General features: G+C 38.1%; 2 protein-coding genes across 2 annotated transcripts; one reads left to right on the top strand and one right to left on the bottom strand.

Moving 5' to 3' along the window:
- The first annotated feature begins 5,948 nt into the window (after window positions 1-5,948).
- c9 (complement component 9) lies at window positions 5,949-12,121 on the top strand. The gene is made up of 11 exons (XM_067438701.1): window positions 5,949-6,091; window positions 6,259-6,367; window positions 6,474-6,624; window positions 6,726-6,876; window positions 9,445-9,583; window positions 9,769-10,212; window positions 10,466-10,706; window positions 10,951-11,082; window positions 11,322-11,497; window positions 11,584-11,815; window positions 11,908-12,121. Exons 1-11 carry the CDS (start codon window positions 6,018-6,020, stop codon window positions 12,057-12,059), a joined length of 2,001 nt encoding a protein of 666 aa, XP_067294802.1. The 5' UTR covers window positions 5,949-6,017; the 3' UTR covers window positions 12,060-12,121.
- A 3,939-nt stretch (window positions 12,122-16,060) lies between these two features.
- On the bottom strand, window positions 16,061-18,105 carry gas1b (growth arrest-specific 1b). The gene has a single exon (XM_067440151.1). The coding sequence runs from the start codon at window positions 17,619-17,621 to the stop codon at window positions 16,812-16,814; it is 810 nt and encodes a 269-aa protein (XP_067296252.1). The 5' UTR covers window positions 17,622-18,105; the 3' UTR covers window positions 16,061-16,811.
- Window positions 18,106-18,431: the final 326 nt, after the last annotated feature.

Here is an 18,431-nt window from a genome sequence, read left to right as displayed (position 1 = left end):
TTACATAGAAATTGTGCAATGTGCCATGCAATCCTTTTCATTAAACCATGAAACATTCTTAAAAGCCTGTAAAGAAATTCAGTTCTCTGTTCATCCTTCCTGCCTATCCCCCTGCTGACACTGCTGACATATGAGAGGGTACCGGGTAAAACAAAATGCTTGCCAAACTAAAGATGGAGAAGGGTTTAAATGTGAATGTGAAAACTAATAAAGGTCGGTTAATTTATTTATTGAAATAAAACTACACAAAAATTAAATGGCTATCATTTATCTCATTGTGATGGACAACGGATGGACTTTTATTTTTCAGTTTTTAATACTGTAATGTGAATAATTGAAAGGCATGTTTGATTTGTCATCTGTTTTAAAACTTATTTGGCGGGCAATTGTAAGAGTTACTATTTGTAAATGGTATGCGTCAAAGATTTCGCTTACTGCCTGCATGGGAGAACAGAGGGATGCTTTTTGAGGTTTTGCTTTGTCTATGGATAAGAACTGAGAAATTACCAAAATCAATTCACTTCATTCTGTCAGCTATCTGAATGTAAAATTTGCCTCAGAAATGAATTAAGTAGGCCTACCATGCTTTCATCTAAAATGATGAGTCTTAATTTAAAATGATCATTCGGATCATTTTTAAATAATAATAATAATAATAATAATAATAATAATAATAATAATAATAATAATAATAATAATGTATTTATTTGCACCACAGTAAAACATTATTTAAAAAAATAAGTTACCTGGTTGCCTTAAAATTTTGAGTTCATTGAAATTAAAAATTTGAGGGAATACAATTAACATTTTTGAGAATCAACAACCTTTATTTAAATTTTATTAAAAGATTTTGAAAGCATATTGGGTAATTGTGTGTTATTTGTGAAGATGTGGTGAAACAAGCCAAATTGTGCTATTTTCATGATTTATCACATTTTGTATATGGTTCAGGTACAATAATATTTTGAGTTTCTATTTATAAAACCCAATTCCTCTATTGTATGAACTCTTGTTTTTTAAATTTTTAATTTCAATAAACTCAACATTTTAAGACAACCAGGTTACTAACTTTTTTTAATTAACCAACAATATTTTTTACAGTGTTGTAATTAATAATAATAGGATTTTGAAAAAAAAAAAAAGAATATCCTAATTTACGATTATCTGACTAAGTATAGTCTCTATTGATCTAGATGATTTAGTATAGTTTTTAAGGTTGCAAACACAGCCCTTCACCAATCATCTCCCAGATGTGCAGAAGAACTGAGTGAAGTTTTTTATTTTTATTTTTTTGATGGATCTCCCAGTAATAGTGCCCCAAAAAAACAGGAAAAGAGGAAAGGAGTGCAGTTCATGTCCCCTCCACCTTCCTGAGTGAGCCGAGGGGAAGTGTCTGAAAAATTAAAAAGTGGTGTTCTCAGCACATAGCTGTTGTACAGGACAGGATCTATGTTCACTTTGACTGGCCAACGTTCCTCTTTGACCCTGCACAAAGACACCATCAGAGCTGCATTGTTTTGTGACATGGTTGAATTTGATGAGTGGAGAAGGCAGCTGACTTGGCACAGATGTAGAGCAGGTTTCTGATAGATCACTTTGAACATGGGAATGTACTATATAAATAAACTGAGTATATTACACACTGTGCACCAGCAAATCATTTGTATGAAATAATTCAAATAGAAGTAATAATTCATCACACACAGAGATGCTTATGTATGATTTTGCATTAAGATTAACATTCATAAACATCTACCAAACAAATACAGTCCCTGACAAAAGTCTTGTCACTTATCTATTTTGTAGCAATACCTGATATTAACCTGACTTTTAATTAATCAATTGGTGTTAGAAATAGCTCATATGAAAAGCTAAAACCCTCCCAAATGATGTTTAATGCACTGAAATAAATAATTTTCACAGAAGAAATATTTATCATTTAATCAAGACAGAAAGGTCAAATTTTGGCAAGACAAAAGTTTTGTCGCCTATACAGAAATTGAACAAATTTACTGCAAGTACAAAAATATGTCAGCAAATTAAGTTGTGGCGCTGTGAGATCCAAATTTAATATCTTGTATGACTTCCATGAGCTTGAAGGACTACATCCATGCGGTTTGGCAAGGATGCATACAATTTATTGATGAAGTCATCAGGAATAGCTAAGAAAGCAGTCTTGCATGCCTCCCAGAGTTCATCAACATTCTTTGGTTTCGTCTTCCATGCGTCTTCTTTCATCCTACCCCACATATGCTCAATGATGTTCATGTCTGGTGACTGGGCTGGCCAATCCTGGAGCATCTTGATCTTCTTCGCCTTGAGGAACTTTGATGTGGAGATGGAAGTATGCGATGGAGCACCGTCCTGCTGCAGAATTTGGCCTCTTTTATGGTTGGGAATATAAGAGGTAGCTAAGATTTCTTGGTATTTTAGACTATTGATGTTCCCTTCCATCCTGCAGATCTCGCACACCCCCATACTGGATGTAACCCCAGACCATGATTTTTCTGCCACCAAACTTCACTGTTTTCTGGGTGAATCTCGGATCCATTCGGGCACCAGTAGGTCTCCTGCAATATTTGCGGCGACTGTGGTGTAATTCAACTGAAGATTCATCTGAAAATCCACCTTCTGCCACTTTTGCAGCGTCCATCCTTTTAGCAGGCTGTGGGCCTTGGCAAATGCCACACGGTTTTTCAATTGTATTTTGTTTAGTGCTGGCTTCTGGGCACTGATTCGACCATGGAGGCCATTTTGAGGCAGAATCCTACAAACTGTTCTGGTTGACACAGGGACTTCAGGTGACCAGGTCTCGTGGAGCTCTGCTGCAGTGGAAAATGGGCTGGCCTTGGATTTTTGAGCCAACAAACGGTCCTCTCGAGCAGTTGTCTTGCGGGGTCTGCCTGACCTGGGCTTGTCAAAAACGTCTCCAGTCTCTTCAAATCTTTTTTTTATCCTCTGTACTTGACGCTGAGACACATTGAAGGTGTCTGCCACATCAGCAGTGGATCTGGTCTTCAGCCTCTTGATAATCAAAACTTTAGTCTCAGGGTAAATCTTAGGCATGTTTGCAGAGGTCTAGTTGCAGTTGATGTGAAGGTCTAGCGTACTGGGGTTCTTTTTATACACACTTGAGACCTAATTGATCCAATATTAGTCACAGGGGAAGCTCATATGACAAGGTGACAACACTTATGTCTTTGCAAAAATTGACTCAATGGGCTTTACCAAGCTGTGAATATTAGAATACTTTTGAAAGTTTAGTTTTTCACTGAAACATTATCACAAAAGCTGGTGGGATTAAAATGAGCCATTTCTTGTAAAAATATCTTGATTAGAAATATATTTCAGCGGCACTTTAGGTCAATTTGTACACAAGCGACAAGACTTTTGTCAGGGACTGTAGATACATTCTCAAAACCCTGTAATCAGTTACAACATTTGGACTTCTGATAAGTCAATAGTATTTGTTTGAGATTTCAACATGTTTGTGAAATCAAGGCTCTTGCGGGTTTTTTTTTTTGCAAGGACTAAGTAAGAAAACATATAGGGATCACTTATTTATGTGTTTTATGTTTTAAAGAATTTGTTGGGTTTTCTAAAAATGAATACAATATAAAATATATCAAATAAATCAGTTAAATAGAATGTAAGGACTGGGTAAGATTATATTTGTAAATTTATTTGCAAATTCCTCATCTGTAGAAAAATATATAAAAATACTTTTAATGTTGTCTAACACTAGGGGATTAACAATATGTCATAATACATCACAATACAAAACTACAGCAATATGTATCATAGACAGTGACAATCTGTATTAGGTATAGTTCACTCAAAATGAAAATTACTGTGTGAGAAAGAACAAGTTTAGAGTTGTGATGTCAGAACTACACTCACCTAAAGGATTATTAGGAACACCTGTTCAATTTCTAATTAATGCAATTATCTAATCAACCAATCACATGGCAGTTGCTTCAATGCATTTAGGGGTGTGGTCCTGGTCAAGACAATTTCCTGAACTCCAAACTGAATGTCAGAAATGTTTGAGCGTGGCATGGTTGTTGGTGCCAGACGGGCCAGTCTGAGCATTTCACAATTTGCTCAGTTACTGGGATTTTCATGCATAACCATTTCTAAGGTTTTCAAAGACTGGTGTGAAAAGGGAAAAACATCCAGTATGCGGCAGTCCTGTGGGCGAAAATGCCTTGTTGATGCTAGAGGTCAGAGGAGAATGAGCCGACTGATTCAAGCTGATAGAAGAGCAACTTTGACTGAAATAGCCACTCGTTACAACCGAGGTATACAGCAAAGCATTTGTGAAGCCACAACATGCACAACCTTGAGGCAGATGGGCTACAACAGCAGAAGACCCCACCGGATACCACTCATCTCCACTACAAATAGGAAAAAGAGGCTACAATTTGCACAAGCTCACCAAAATTGGACAGTTGAAGACTGGAAAAATGTTGCCTGGTCTGATGAGTCTCGATTTCTGTTGAGACATTCAGATGGTAGAGTCAGAATTTGGTGTAAACAAAATGAGAACATGGATCCATCATGCCTGGTTACCACTGTGCAGGCTGGTGGTGGTGGTGTAATGGTGTGGGGAATGTTTTCTTGGCACACTTTAGGCCCCTTTGTGCCAATTGGGCATTGTTTAAATGCCACGGCCTACCTGACATTGTTTCTGACGATGTCCATCCCTTTATGACCACCATGTACCCATCCTCTGATGGCTACTTCCAGCAGGATAATGCACCATGTCACAAAGCTCAAATCATTTCAAATTGGGTTTTTGAACATGAAAATGAGTTCACTGTACTAAAATGGCCCCCCTAGTCACCAGATCTCAACCCAATAGAACATTTTTGGGATGTGGTGGAATGGGAGCTTCGTGCCCTGTATGTGCATCCCACAAATCTCCATCAACTGCAAGATGCTATCCTATCAATATGGGCCAACATTTCTAAAGAATGCTTTCAGCACCTTGTTGAATCAATGCCACGTAGAATTAAGGCAGTTCTGAAGGTGAAAGGGGGTCAAACTCAATATTAGTATGGTGTTCCTAATAATCCTTTAGGTGAGTGTACATTAAATGTAATGTGAATAAGTAACCTACAATAATGCAATGGAGGAATCCTGATAATGCCAAACTTTACCAGTAGCCTAAATTATTTTAGTTCCAAGTCAGTGACAGTGCAAGCATATTCAGCTAAAATAATTCTGTATTTTCAGCTTCCAATTTCTATTCTGGTGTCACCATTGTCCTGTGCATTGGGTTATCAGCAGCAAGTCCAAGCTTATTCATTTCCACCCCAAAGTAATATCAAATTTAGCATTTTAATCAACACTTCCTTTCTTATTAACCCTTTTGTTAACCCATATGTCTTGGATTATCAATAATATTGTCAGGTCTGGTTTTGGCAGAGGTGAAACTAAATATTAGTGCAGCAGTCTTTATTGATGATAAAAATCAAACAGAAATGCTCAGGTTTCTCAGAAATACCAAAAACAAGCAGCTCAGGGACGGCCTGCTTGGCTCCCTGTCTGGGAGAGTGGGCAGTTCTGGGACTGGTAAGCCGCCTCTCAGCCTCCCCCTCCTCCCCTCAGACAACCCTCAGAAACCAAATGAACAAACAAACTCAAAGAAAGCAAAAATCGTATTGTGAGTTAAGTATTGTGATGTGTATCGAATCCTGACATGAGAGTATTGTTACATCCTAATTGTCTAATATTACAGAGACTGCTAAAAGCATTTAAAAAATATTCTATAAGAAAATATTTATTAAAAGCAGGCAAAACAGCTTGATTTATGTTCAAATAACGTTGGATATTAACTTAACATTAGACAGTTACGGTAAATGCTGTGGCGTCACATCATTTAAGATATCTGGGAAAGCACAGTAATACAAACATTTCCAAAAGCTTGATGTTAATTATTAACATTGAATCAATGCTTAAATACAAGTGTAAACATTTCTACACACATTCAACTGACTGTTCGAAGCTTCACCATGAAGGCTTTAGCTGCTTTATGTGTAACAATATGCCTTTTTTATCAGGCTAATGGAAAGAGCATAACAGACATGTAAGTATGCACAATTTCAGAAAAAATAGAGTGTATGCTACACTGTTAGATGTGTAAAAATTACCTTTCTGTTTATTTTTTAGTGTTAAACCAAAGTTATGCGCTAAGATGGAGTTGGGATAGTAAGTTATTATTATAAAGCTGATCATTATTTGTCTTTTTCAAAGGCGAGGGTCCAGGCGGGAGGTGAGGGAAATTAATGATCCTGCATCAATCGACTGCAAAATGAGTGCCTGGTCCCAGTGGACATCCTGTGACCCGTGCACTAATACCACGGTACTGGAACTCATCTGTTTAATGCTGCTCAAATTGTCATCTGAAATCATTCTGATTTAATATTCTGAAGAAATGTGTAGCATTCACCTGTGCTTGTGTAACACAGTATCGCTCTAGGGGCATTGAGGTCTTTGGGCAGTTTAAAGGTTCTAGGTGCACACGCCCAATTGGAGAGAAGAGACGCTGTGAACCTACTACCAAATGCCAGATGGACCCTCCACCAGTCTGTAAAAGCTCTCAATGGCAGTGTGCATCAGGTCAGTATAATTTGTCTGTCCAAAGTTGGCCGGTAGGTGTTTAGTTGTAGGGTGAATTTGCAAAGCAGTATTCAGCATTACATGTATTACTCTACCCTCAGGAATATGTATAAACAAAAATCTAAAGTGTAATGGAGATAATGACTGTGGAGAGACAGATACGTCTGATGAAGACGAGTGTCCCGACATCAGGCCACCTTGCGGCAAGACAGCTGTATTTGAGTCTGACCTAGCCATCCAAGCTGGATACGGGTAAGAGCCTTTTCTAACTTAATAATGTTGTATATTAATAATGTATACATCCATTCAAAAGTCTTTTTTTAAAGAAATGAATACTTATATTTAGCAAGAATGCATTCAATTTATCAAAAGTGAATGTTAAGACATTTAGAATGTTACAGAAGATTTCTACTTCCAATCAATGTTTTTTTTAAGTGTCCTAAAATTAAATATATATATATATATATATATATATATATATATATATATATATATATATATATATATATATATATATATATATATATAATACAAAATGTTTTTTCGATTCAAAATGATTCTAATATGCTGATGCACCAAATCAGCATATTAGAATGATTTCTGATGGATCATGTGCAACTGAAATTTGCAGTCTGCTTAAAGGGGTCATGAACTGATAAATACATTTTTTGTAGAGCATTTGGCATATAAGAGGTACTTCATACTATAAAAATATCCTGTAAGTTTCAGAACTGAAACATCCCTTTTAGTCCGACTCATTGTGGAATGTGCCATATCGTAATAGATTGGTGAAAATCCGCCTTTGCAAAAGAAAATCAATGCCTACTTCATCATTTCCACTTTGTCCCTGCCCACTGGTCTGTTAGTGAGATGATGAGGAGAGAAGAGCAATACAGGATCACTAGTCTAAAAATAACATTACCTACAAACGCTATGTGTTTATTGTGCTCTCTCAGTTGAGCATTATTTATTGTATTCGGTACGTCACACTGGATTCTTTTGGTAAATCAGTCACAATATCGGCGCTGGCTTTAAAAAAACAAAAAAAACTGACTTTTACGATATGGACACAACAGTAATGCCACAACATGTAAGTAACCGTGTTCATTCTGATGCCTGATCTGTAACAGGTGATTTCTGATTGATAATGATCCATGTATAATCAGATGTCTTTCAGTAAATACAACCGGTGACTAAACGGTCAACTTCACATTGTTTCTGTTAGTAGGATGAAAATAATCTGTCATTTAAACTGTGATTTTATTAGAAAGCGATCAAAGAACTCTCCCTTTACAAGCAAGTTTATCAGTTACTGAGTTCTGAGTTACTGAATTTGATAAGTTAACCTTAAAGGTGCACTATGTAGTATTTTTGCAGTAAAATATCCAAAAAACACTAGGCCGGTGTTATATATTTTGTTCAGTTGAGTACCTACAATATCCCAGATGTTTCCAACTATTTGTAAATTGTGAGAAAATTGCTATTTTAACTAAGGACAGGGACGTTTCAGCATTGCGTTTGAGGGAGTCACCTGTCAATTGCGTCATATCTGCGCTACCCTCGGTTTTGGCCTTTATTTGGCAGGAATGCTTTACTCTTAGCAGTGTGAACAAGTGAACACACAGAGTAACGTCATAACATCATTTTAAACACACTTAAATGTATCTAATATGATAAACAGAGCTGCATTACCTCAAAATCATAACCGGAAGAGCGGATCAGTGCAGGCGCCCGGCGACTGTGTCCCGTCCCGTCATAATAATAGTCCCGGTATTCGCGAGGCGGGTATTTGTTTAACAATCGCTCCAGCAGCTGTGCTCAGCTCCACAACACTCGGTCCTGCTCTGCTTTACACTACAGCAACGTTAATAACCGCATGCATGAACGTGATTTCTGCCTGAGTCCTATTTTCCACCGGCTGTGACGTGAAGACCACATCTCCCAAGATGCTGCGCTCACACTTTGCGTCATCAAACTACGCATTTGTTTTGAATAAACGCCCTCCAGTGGACGGAAAGTTGCATAGTGCACCTTTAAGAGCAGTAATAGTAAAAACTTGCCAAACACTTTGGGCGAGTTCTACGTGCAATACTTAGCTATTTCATACGCAAAGATGTTAGCAATCACAGGATGGATTTTTGCATTGCAGTTTCACAGCAGATTCGCCCCTTTAAACAGTGTTCAAATCAGAGGGCTAAAACCAGTATAGGATATGCCTTTTATTTTTTATATAAAATCATACTAACATTTTAGGTGCACCCCAGGAAACATTATAAAACAATGCAGCTCACCTCTTTGAAATTTAGCTTTATAATCACAGGAATATGTACATGTATGTATATCTAAATGAAATCTCATAATTTTGACATGGCGTAAATGCACATTTATGCATGTCTATTTATGCTACAGCAGCATATCTTACATGCTCACAGCCGCGTGCCTGTGTATCTATTAGATACTTGTTCTGCAACAGCAGCGTAGCAGTATGATTTCAATTTCATAAAAATAAAAATAAAATTAGATAGGATACAATTATTTTAAATGGTAATAATATTTTATAATATTAATATTTCTACTCTATTTTTAAATAATAAAAAGAGACCAACCGCAAACTTTTGAGCAGTAGTTTATGTAAATAACATTACTAAGATTAAAATATGCTGTTAAAGTAAACTGCTATTTCATGTTTTAGAGTTTTGCTTTAACTAATGTCAAGCCTGTCATTTTTGTAGGCAATTATTTAAATCTAATTAAAGTAATAATTTTTTATACACTTTGGCATATACATATTCTAAATATGTTTAATTATACTCTCAACAGAATAAATATTCTGGGATCTGGACCTCGAATGAATCCCTTTAATAACAGATTATATAACGGCCAATGTAACCGGATCAGAAATCCAAATACATTGGAATATAACAGGCTACCCTGGAACGTTGGAGTTCTAAGCTATGAGGTAGGTCACTCAGCTTACTGTATGCATAATGTCAACTGTAGTTTTACAAAAGTTTTGAGTATTTATTGAGAGCAAAACTGAAAGAAACAAACTGTAAATCTCCTAAAAATGGCTGTAAGACAAACAGACAAGTAAAAGTTTAAAAACACTATTTTTAGTCTTTACCCACGTCTTTTCATCTTCAGACAAAGGTGGAAGAGAGCAGCTCCAAAGAGATGTATGAGGACATTCACTCTATAATAAAAGAGATAACTACAGAATCCTCCAACTCTTTTGAAGTGGGCTTAAGCTTCAAGTTTACACCTACTGAGCCCTCCGGTTCTGAAGCAGGCAGTAATGGTAAGGGTGGAAATGATGCCAGCGCCGGTGAGGGTGGAGATGTTGCCGGTCCTGCTGAGGGTGGAGATGTTGCCGGTCCTGCTGAGGGTGGAGATGTTTCCGGCCTTGGTGAGGGGGGTGAAGCTGCTGGTCCCAGTGAGAATGGAGAAGCTGAAGGTCCTGATGATGGCATGCCTGATGGGAGCCAAAATCCTGCTGCTGGCAAAGATTTGAGTATATCCGGAGGAATTGATACAAAGACAGAAAGAACAAATATCATCAAACAGCTGTTAGAAATCACAGAGACCAAGGTGAGTGAGATTAAGGTTTATTGGTTTCATGAGCAATTATGTTTAACCTGTTTGCACTTTATTAAAATGCAGGCTCATAAACCACAGTGTTCATGGAGAACAGGTTGAAATTCAAAACTGAACAAAGACACAAAAGTATACACAATAAATACATTGTTTGTTTATGTAGGGTATGAAAATAAATAATAAAGACTACCTTTTCAAATCTGCAACACCTGTGTTGCTTCTACTACTAGCACGTGTTCTCTTTCAGAGAAAGACCTTCATGAGAGTGAAAGGCAGAGTGGAGCTGGCCACCTACAGGATGAGACAGCGAGGGCTGGAGGTATCCTCAACATTCTTGGATGACGTGGATGCCCTGCCACTTGCATATGAGAAGGGGCAGTATTTTGCTTTCTTGGAGGAATACGGAACACACTTCACCAAGAATGGAAAGTCCGGTGGAGAATATGAACTTGTTTACATAATGAATGAGGACATCCGCAAACTAAAACGTGAGTTTAAAATCCCATTTCAAGTTTTTTGTAAGGCCTGGAGACCTTGGAGATCTCAATATGTTATTGCAATTCCAAAAAGATTTTCAAAAATACTGTAAATGGCATTTAAATAACACTCATTAATGTAAAGACTTAATGTAGGGTACTTTTTCAGACTGAAAGCCTCATTAAATGATTAAGACTACTTTACAGCCAGGCTGTAGAAAGACTACTTTGATGGTTCAACTTTATCTAACTACAGAGGTCACTGAATCCATGGTCAAGGACTGTTTCGAGCTTGGAATTCGAGCCAAATTCCAGGCTGGGGTTGTAGAAGGAGAAGGAAATGTTAAACCAGTAAACAAGTGCCATACTCTAACAGAAAAACCCACAGGTGTGTACATTTGTTTTAATAGTAAGAAATTAAAAGAATTTCACTCAGAAAAGAAGATATTTTGAAAAAGCTTTGTTTTTGTTCTTTTTTGTTCCCACAATAAAAGGCATGGGATACAGTGCTGTTTTGTGCAACAAAATATATTATTTTTGTGTTGCATGTAGGAAAGGACAATTTTATTATTTATTTATTTTTAATTTTTGGTTAAATTAATTTGCTTACAAATTGTTCACCGCCAGATGACAAGAACAATAAGGGGGTTATTGATAAGGTGCTGATCGCAGTGAGAGGGGGCAGTCCAGACACAGCAGTAGCCATGAAGTCTCAGCTCACTAAAGATGGCATTCTGGACTATAGTCAATATGTGGAATGGGCAAAGACCGTCACTGTTCTACCTGCTCTCATTCACAGTGACGTGAGACACTTCACCTTCACTTTACAGTGCGTGCATGACAACTAACTGCTGTAATGGAACACAAATTGTTTTCATTTTTCTGCCAGCCTGAACCCATCTACAATGCGATCCCTTTGGACTTTCCTGACGCTCAGCCGAGGCGTGACAATCTCAAAAGAGCCATCGATGACTATGTGGCCGAGTACAGCGTGTGTAAGTGCCAACCATGCCAGAACGGCGGCACTGTGATCCAGATAGACGGGCAGTGTAAATGCATGTGCTTACCAGGGACCGAAGGTGCCGCGTGTCAGAACGTTGACATGAAAATGGTGAAAGAAGGTGTGTGTTTCTGTGTACGACGGCCTGTAAAACTTAACCTTAATTAAGTTTGTTGCTTTGAGTTGAGTCTGTCTCTATTCACACATTTCTAGACAAGTCTTTTGAACAGCTGGGGAACTGGGCCTGTTGGTCTTCCTGGTCCCGCTGCTCCGGAGGGCGTCGCAAACGGACGCGCACCTGCAATACTCAAGGTGTGCCAAACGGAATCTGCAGAGGAGATACAGCCAGTGAAGACTACTGCTAATTAATCACATTCATATTAAAAATGCTGTAAACTAAATATGAAAATAAACAGGTTCAATTACATGTTTCAGATATTACTCTCATAAAGTTGTGTGGTATTCAATCACGCATTTTTGACAACACTGCCGGCTTGTGGTCAAAATATGCAGTACATGTCAAATAGTTTGCATTCCATGAATCATATATGTATCATACTGTCAAATTATTATACTACTGAAAGTAATTTAAAAAGGTAGTTCAGAAAATAGGCCTACCATTTAGATTGGGGTGGGGGTAGCTTTTCTTCCTCTCCCAAATATCTCACATAGCCTATACTATTTAGTAGATATGAGTGAAAACTAGGCTAAATAAAATCACTTTTATAATGCAAAACTGGTAGATATTATGCTATTATAAGTAATCAGTAAAGCCACATGATTTACTCACACAAGGAGGAATTTACCCAGAGGCATTTCTGTGAAAAGGATGTATGCACCCTTGATCACCTTGTTGGCATTGTGAATTGATTGTGACCAGCTAGGCATTAAATAGGCTAGGGGTTTGACTAGAATCCGCTTATACACATTGTTATGAATTAACACCCCCATTTTATATTATTTATTTATTTATTTTTGTGTGGGATTTGCCTACATTGTATTTTGGTCTAATACTCATGTCATCATCATCATTAACTAAAATAGATCAAAACATGTTTTAATTTGATTCTAGCCTACATATAATCAAACTAAAACCTTTTTTTAATCTATTTTTGTTTCTGATCCAATATGCTGACATAGAGAACTAGTGTTTTGGGCACCATAAAGAAGGAATAAATGTATGAGGAATAGATGTGACGTTGAGGTAGATGGCTCACTTTTCACTCATCTTGGGCCCCTAGAGGTCAGGTTAATAGAGTAGCCCTCTTAACACCCCATTGAGCCTCTGAGAAGCTCCTTTCAGCTTCAATACCCTTCAAGAGTCAACTTGTGGCACCAATGGCTTCGGACTGAGACACCATCTAAAACAACACTCCAAACCACGAACAAACAAAAAAAAAGTGCACACAGGGCAACTGGAAAGAAAAAAAGCAATTAGATCATCAAGATACATCATCAAAATGTTTCTTCAAAATATGGTAAATTGTTCAATAGTAAAAGTCCATGATTTTTTTTGTATTTTTTTTTTTGTATTCTAACATAAGTAATATCGAGCCATTGTTCTTAGAGAAAAGGAAAATATCTCCAAGCAGTGAGCTGAAAGGTGCACCTCCTTCTCCACCCCTAAAGCAAAAATGTAATGTCCCAGTGCAGTCCGATTCTGACTTCCCTGAGGTCATGGCATCCATTGAAGTTTCTAAGAGCCGTCACGCCACATTACCTTTCCCATCTGTCTCGGCAGCGTGAAAATTAAGTTATGCCCCATGTCAGCACAGTTTTGTTTCTCTTCTCTCACTCTTTTCACAGCTCTTCATTCCCTTGATGGACGAAAAAATGGACATAGAAGCGCAATCAAGTCATATGCACTCATGCAGTCCAGCTCACTATTTCAGACTAAAGTATATGCTGATGGTGTGGAGGGGTCCTATGTAGGGTCATTCAGAAAAGGTCCTTTACTGCTTGCCCTTCCCCCAAATTCCTTCTTTTAAGAACCCCTTAAAAACCAACCCCCTCTTCCCATCCACTGACAACTGAACCTTACCCCTCTCCCACGTTCCCTGCTCAAAATGTTTTTATGTATATGCCCCAGTCAACAGATAAAATGTGCTATGGGAAAAGTTTTCACGAAAAGAAACTGCTCCTTGTCTAATTTCTTACAAAAAACCATTATGCAGATTAACTGTTTTCAGTTGAAAGGAGGGTTGTGAATTTTTATTGCATGCTGAATCTTACATCAATGCAAACTCCAGCTATACACCATGCTGAGACAATATACTCAACAACTTTTAAGACTTTGGAAGAAATAGGTAATTTTGAATAGGTAAAGTTTTCTTTCACTTTTCTCACACTCAAATCAGTGGACATAACTGGATTAACCACAGTGTTGTCAGTTTTAAAGGGGCCTGTTCTCAAGAAAAACTGAATGTGACAGGTTCAACACAGCATGTCTGATCTGAGAAACGGCTCCCCTTTTACCAAGTGGGATAATAGTCAGCTCACCTCACCTTTCTGCTTCTGAGCAGGAAAGTTTAGTTAGACAGTATGCAATCTTTGGAAGAATTTCCAACATGTATCCTGCAGAAAAGAATGGCCAAATATCTGGTTAAAAAATATTTTAAAATATATATTTTTTAAAGAACAATGCTAAAAGGAAAAATTAAAAATCAAATGTTTAAATATGACAAAGATTTTAAGATAAACTAATATCTATTTATACTGTTTATTTATGCTAAATGTTTACTCAAAATTCCCCCAAAATATATATTTATAAAATATATTTACAGTTTTACTTTTTCTACAACAATGTATTGCAAACATTTATAAACACAAAAAAAGAGTAGAAAAATATTAAATAATATAAGGTGTGTTCCAAGTCATGTACTTGTGCACTACACTACTCTATTTTATAATAGTGAAAATTCCAAATTGAAAAAGTGTACTTTAAATACCCGTATGATGCACTCAATTAACCGAAAAAACAAGTGTAGAATGTTTGACACTTCATGTACTCAACTGTCGCAGCTTTAATTACATATAGCAGAGCGGGAGGGGCAATCAGACGCTATTTGATGACAGTCCAATATTCATACACTATAAGTCTGAGTACATGCATAGTAGTGTATAAGTGCATAGTGTATCATTTGAGACACAACTATATTTTTTAAAAAGTAACTGCCTCCATTTCTTAATTTGAACCAGATTAACATAACCTTACATTTTACTATCTCATCCTTCTGCTCTCTCAAGAATGTTCAATATGCTCTTTCTAGAGGTGTCGGCTAGAAGACAGAATGAAGTGCCTGGTCATTGTGTGCTGCCTCTATTGTATGTTTAGTATTAGCATGACAGAAGTGCCACTCGACTTCTCCTTCATTCATTAAGACTGGGGAGCCTTGTCCCGCATCTGCCTCGAAAAGAAGCGCCACAGCTACCATCTTGGATCTCTAGAAGTCTTGTAATATTAGCATAAAAATGCACTATTTTTCCAATGATTCGTTTCTGTGAGAGTCTGATATTTTTTTATGGTGTTGGGAGGAGGGGAAATTCTATTATGTTTTATGGGATAATGCCTTTCTTTTGTATTTGGAATGCTAACTCTATCAAGATGTGTTGTTATATCAAACTTCACAGAACAAAGTGGCATATGGAATCCAAGAGGAGATTTGTACTATAAGGGCCACTCACACTGAGAAGCAAACTCTTTTAAGCAATGACAAGCCCACTTAAACACACACACTCACACAGTAGCAGACTGAGTAGGTTTGTGATGGCTACTTGAGGCTTCATTCACGCGAATGCCGTTTTTTTCCCTCGTCAGCCTGAGTGAAGACTTTAAATAAACACTCAAGCTCTGAACAAATAAGCCAGTCAAGGCCTTACTTGGCTCATGATCAACTCTGATCCCGTTTTAAAGACAACCTCATTTGTTTCCTTAGATGTTGAGAGTCTCTGGGAACTTAGACTAACTCCCTCTGTAAACATTTATGTTTACAAGGTCAAGTGCAGGAACAGACAGAGCCAAAATGTTTGACCAGCAGATTACTTTGGTAACATTTATAAACTGCAGTGGGTGCCAGGTGGAAAATCAAGCTTGCTTGATGACAGCCCAAGAGCAAGTATATTAACACATGGTAAATGGTAAGCTAAAATTTCATCTGCTCTCAACTGCTCAGTAGAAAGTAAAAACATTCCTTACTTGACAATAGTTCTGCATGGTAGACATGCCCTGGAGTCAGTAGAGAGATTTTGCACAACTGATAAATAAAACAATCATTAAAATCTAGTTGTTATTCTAGTTAGTTTTTTGAGCTTAACAAATGTACACAAGTTGTTTTGGTTTGTATAGTGAAACAAAAACGGTCAAATGATTTTGTAATAATTTCGATCCGATTTTTATGAACATTATAAACAGTATTACATGGTATTATTTATCAACATTACTCACAAAATTGTATGATACAAAAACACATTTACAATAACCAAGTTGTTCACCTACAATTTACACTGACCATCTTTCATACAAAAATAAACGTCCAGGATTTACTTATTTTTTATCGCTTTGAAAAGAAGTTTCCACAATAGTTCATAATAACTTAATATATAGTGGAGCACATATTTCCATCATATTTTCTTGACATCAAAAACAACTTACTCATTTTCATGGTGTGCAAATTTTGGCAGATCAACTAGGTTTTGGAGCAACCTTTAACTATGGGATTCTGGTTTTCTTCCACCATTTTCTTAACCACTGGTCTGTTTAGCTTGTGTATGATAGCCTAAGAAAATGCACATATAGGGTCAAATACAATGTGTGAATGATAAGATCCATTTCATGGGTGCTACTTTTCTGTCAGTTTTAGATATGAGATTCATCCCATATGTAACACATATCTCGGTGCCACCTCAAAAAAAAAAAAAAAAAAAAAAAAAAAAGATAGACATTTTAAACAAAACATATTTCTGTGTGTCACCAACAATAAAGTGATAAGTAATTGGCTACTTGTTTCAATCGAGGGGAAGTGGTGGTACAAGTTGTAATTAGAGGGGGGTGGGGGTTAGAACTAGTCCCATTTCCACCAAGGCCAAATATGCAGCTAACTGAACTCTGTAAACATGACTTATCTTAATGTGACAAAAGAAAAGAAAAGTGTCAAAATGGTGGACACCACAATCGAACACGTTTGTGCTTTTAAATCCCAGGAATCACTCTCTTCATCCTCATAATCCGTCTCGTAGTCGTCCTCCAAATCGTCCTCTGTATCTGAAAAGCCACTGCCGCCATATCTGTCGCTAAAGCAGAAGTTTTTCATGCTGATTTTGACATACTCGCATATGGTCCTCTCTGTGCCGTCACACACGCAAGTGTCCAGAAGCTGGGCTTTGGGAATGGAGCGCATGTTCGTGATGACCCGCCGGCAGTCGTCCGAACAGCGCTCTCCTCCGAACAGTTTCCTGCAGTGATACAGATAGTCCCGCATGGCGGTGCTGCACTCGGGATCCTTCTCGCACTGCTGACGGGCTTCGGTGCAGCCCATGTGGCTGGTTCTGGGCATACAGGGCTCGATGGCTCGCTTGGTCATCTTGCATAAAGTGTCCGTGGAGCACTCACAGTCCTCCAGTGCCGGGCCGTTCGCAGTCAGGTTGAGCTGAATGATGGAAGAAATGCAGTGGCTAGGACATTTCTTCCTATTGCCGTTTATTACCGCACCGCACGCGTGAAGATACTGAGTATACGCGTAGTGGCACTCCGGTTCTCCTTGGCACTTCATGATGGCCTGCCAGCATATCAAACGCTGGCTGTGTGCCGGTGACGCGGTGGATAAACGACTAAAACATATCAACGCGCAGCCGACGGACAAAATCAATATCTGCAGCCGTGGAGTGACTGCAGGGTTGCCAGACAGTGCCATTCCTTGATGCGCCCACATGCAACAGCTTAAAAGTTAACTTATTGGGTCAAGGATTTCTATTTGTTTGTCCATAATCCATAATGTGTCTCTGTTCTTACCAGAGATCGAGACGAACAGCTCCCCTTGTTCCATGCCCGCCGTCGTCTCAGTGTTTTGTTTGACCACTTTAGTTAAGTGTGCTCATAGTTGTTCCTTCATTCTTCACAGAAACGTGCGTCGAAAGGCATCCACGGTCAAAACTCCAAATGTTTGCAATGAATCACATTTGCTCACTGCCGCGAGAGCAAACCGTGAAGCAACATCTTGATGCGCTTCGACTCTATTCTCGCTGCTTGGTTGCAGTAGGGCTAATCCCGCGATAAACCAACGCTTTTTAAACTGATTCGAAACGTCAAAAAACCGATCTCACGCTGCACCCTGTTCAAATAACTAATCTGGAAAAAGTTCAACTCACTCTGGCTCCTCTCTGAGACGCCTTGGTGGATCAGACCCCCGAAGTATGCATGCAGCACACTATTGGTCCGATCGGTTGTTGTGATTTCTGACGTCATTTGAGGGTGGAGGTCAGAACTCGATGAAGGTCGAGAATGTGGAGAGGATGCGGGCCGTGATTTGACTTGATAAAGCATCAGTCCCCCGTGCATTGCAAATCTCATCCGAATCAGCACCCAAACAGCACTACTCACATTCATTTCTAACCATGTAATTATTTCAACTTGTAGCTCGACAGACCTCTCTATCTCTTACAAAGTGTTTTATTGGCCTACGGATAAATAACATGAAGGATAAATGACATGAAGGAAAGGGACAACTTTTAGGAAAATATTT

This window comes from Pseudorasbora parva, chromosome 3, assembly GCF_024679245.1.
Source record: "Pseudorasbora parva isolate DD20220531a chromosome 3, ASM2467924v1, whole genome shotgun sequence".
Lineage (NCBI taxonomy): Eukaryota > Metazoa > Chordata > Actinopteri > Cypriniformes > Gobionidae > Pseudorasbora > Pseudorasbora parva.
This window is presented reverse-complemented; position numbering and strand designations above follow the sequence as displayed.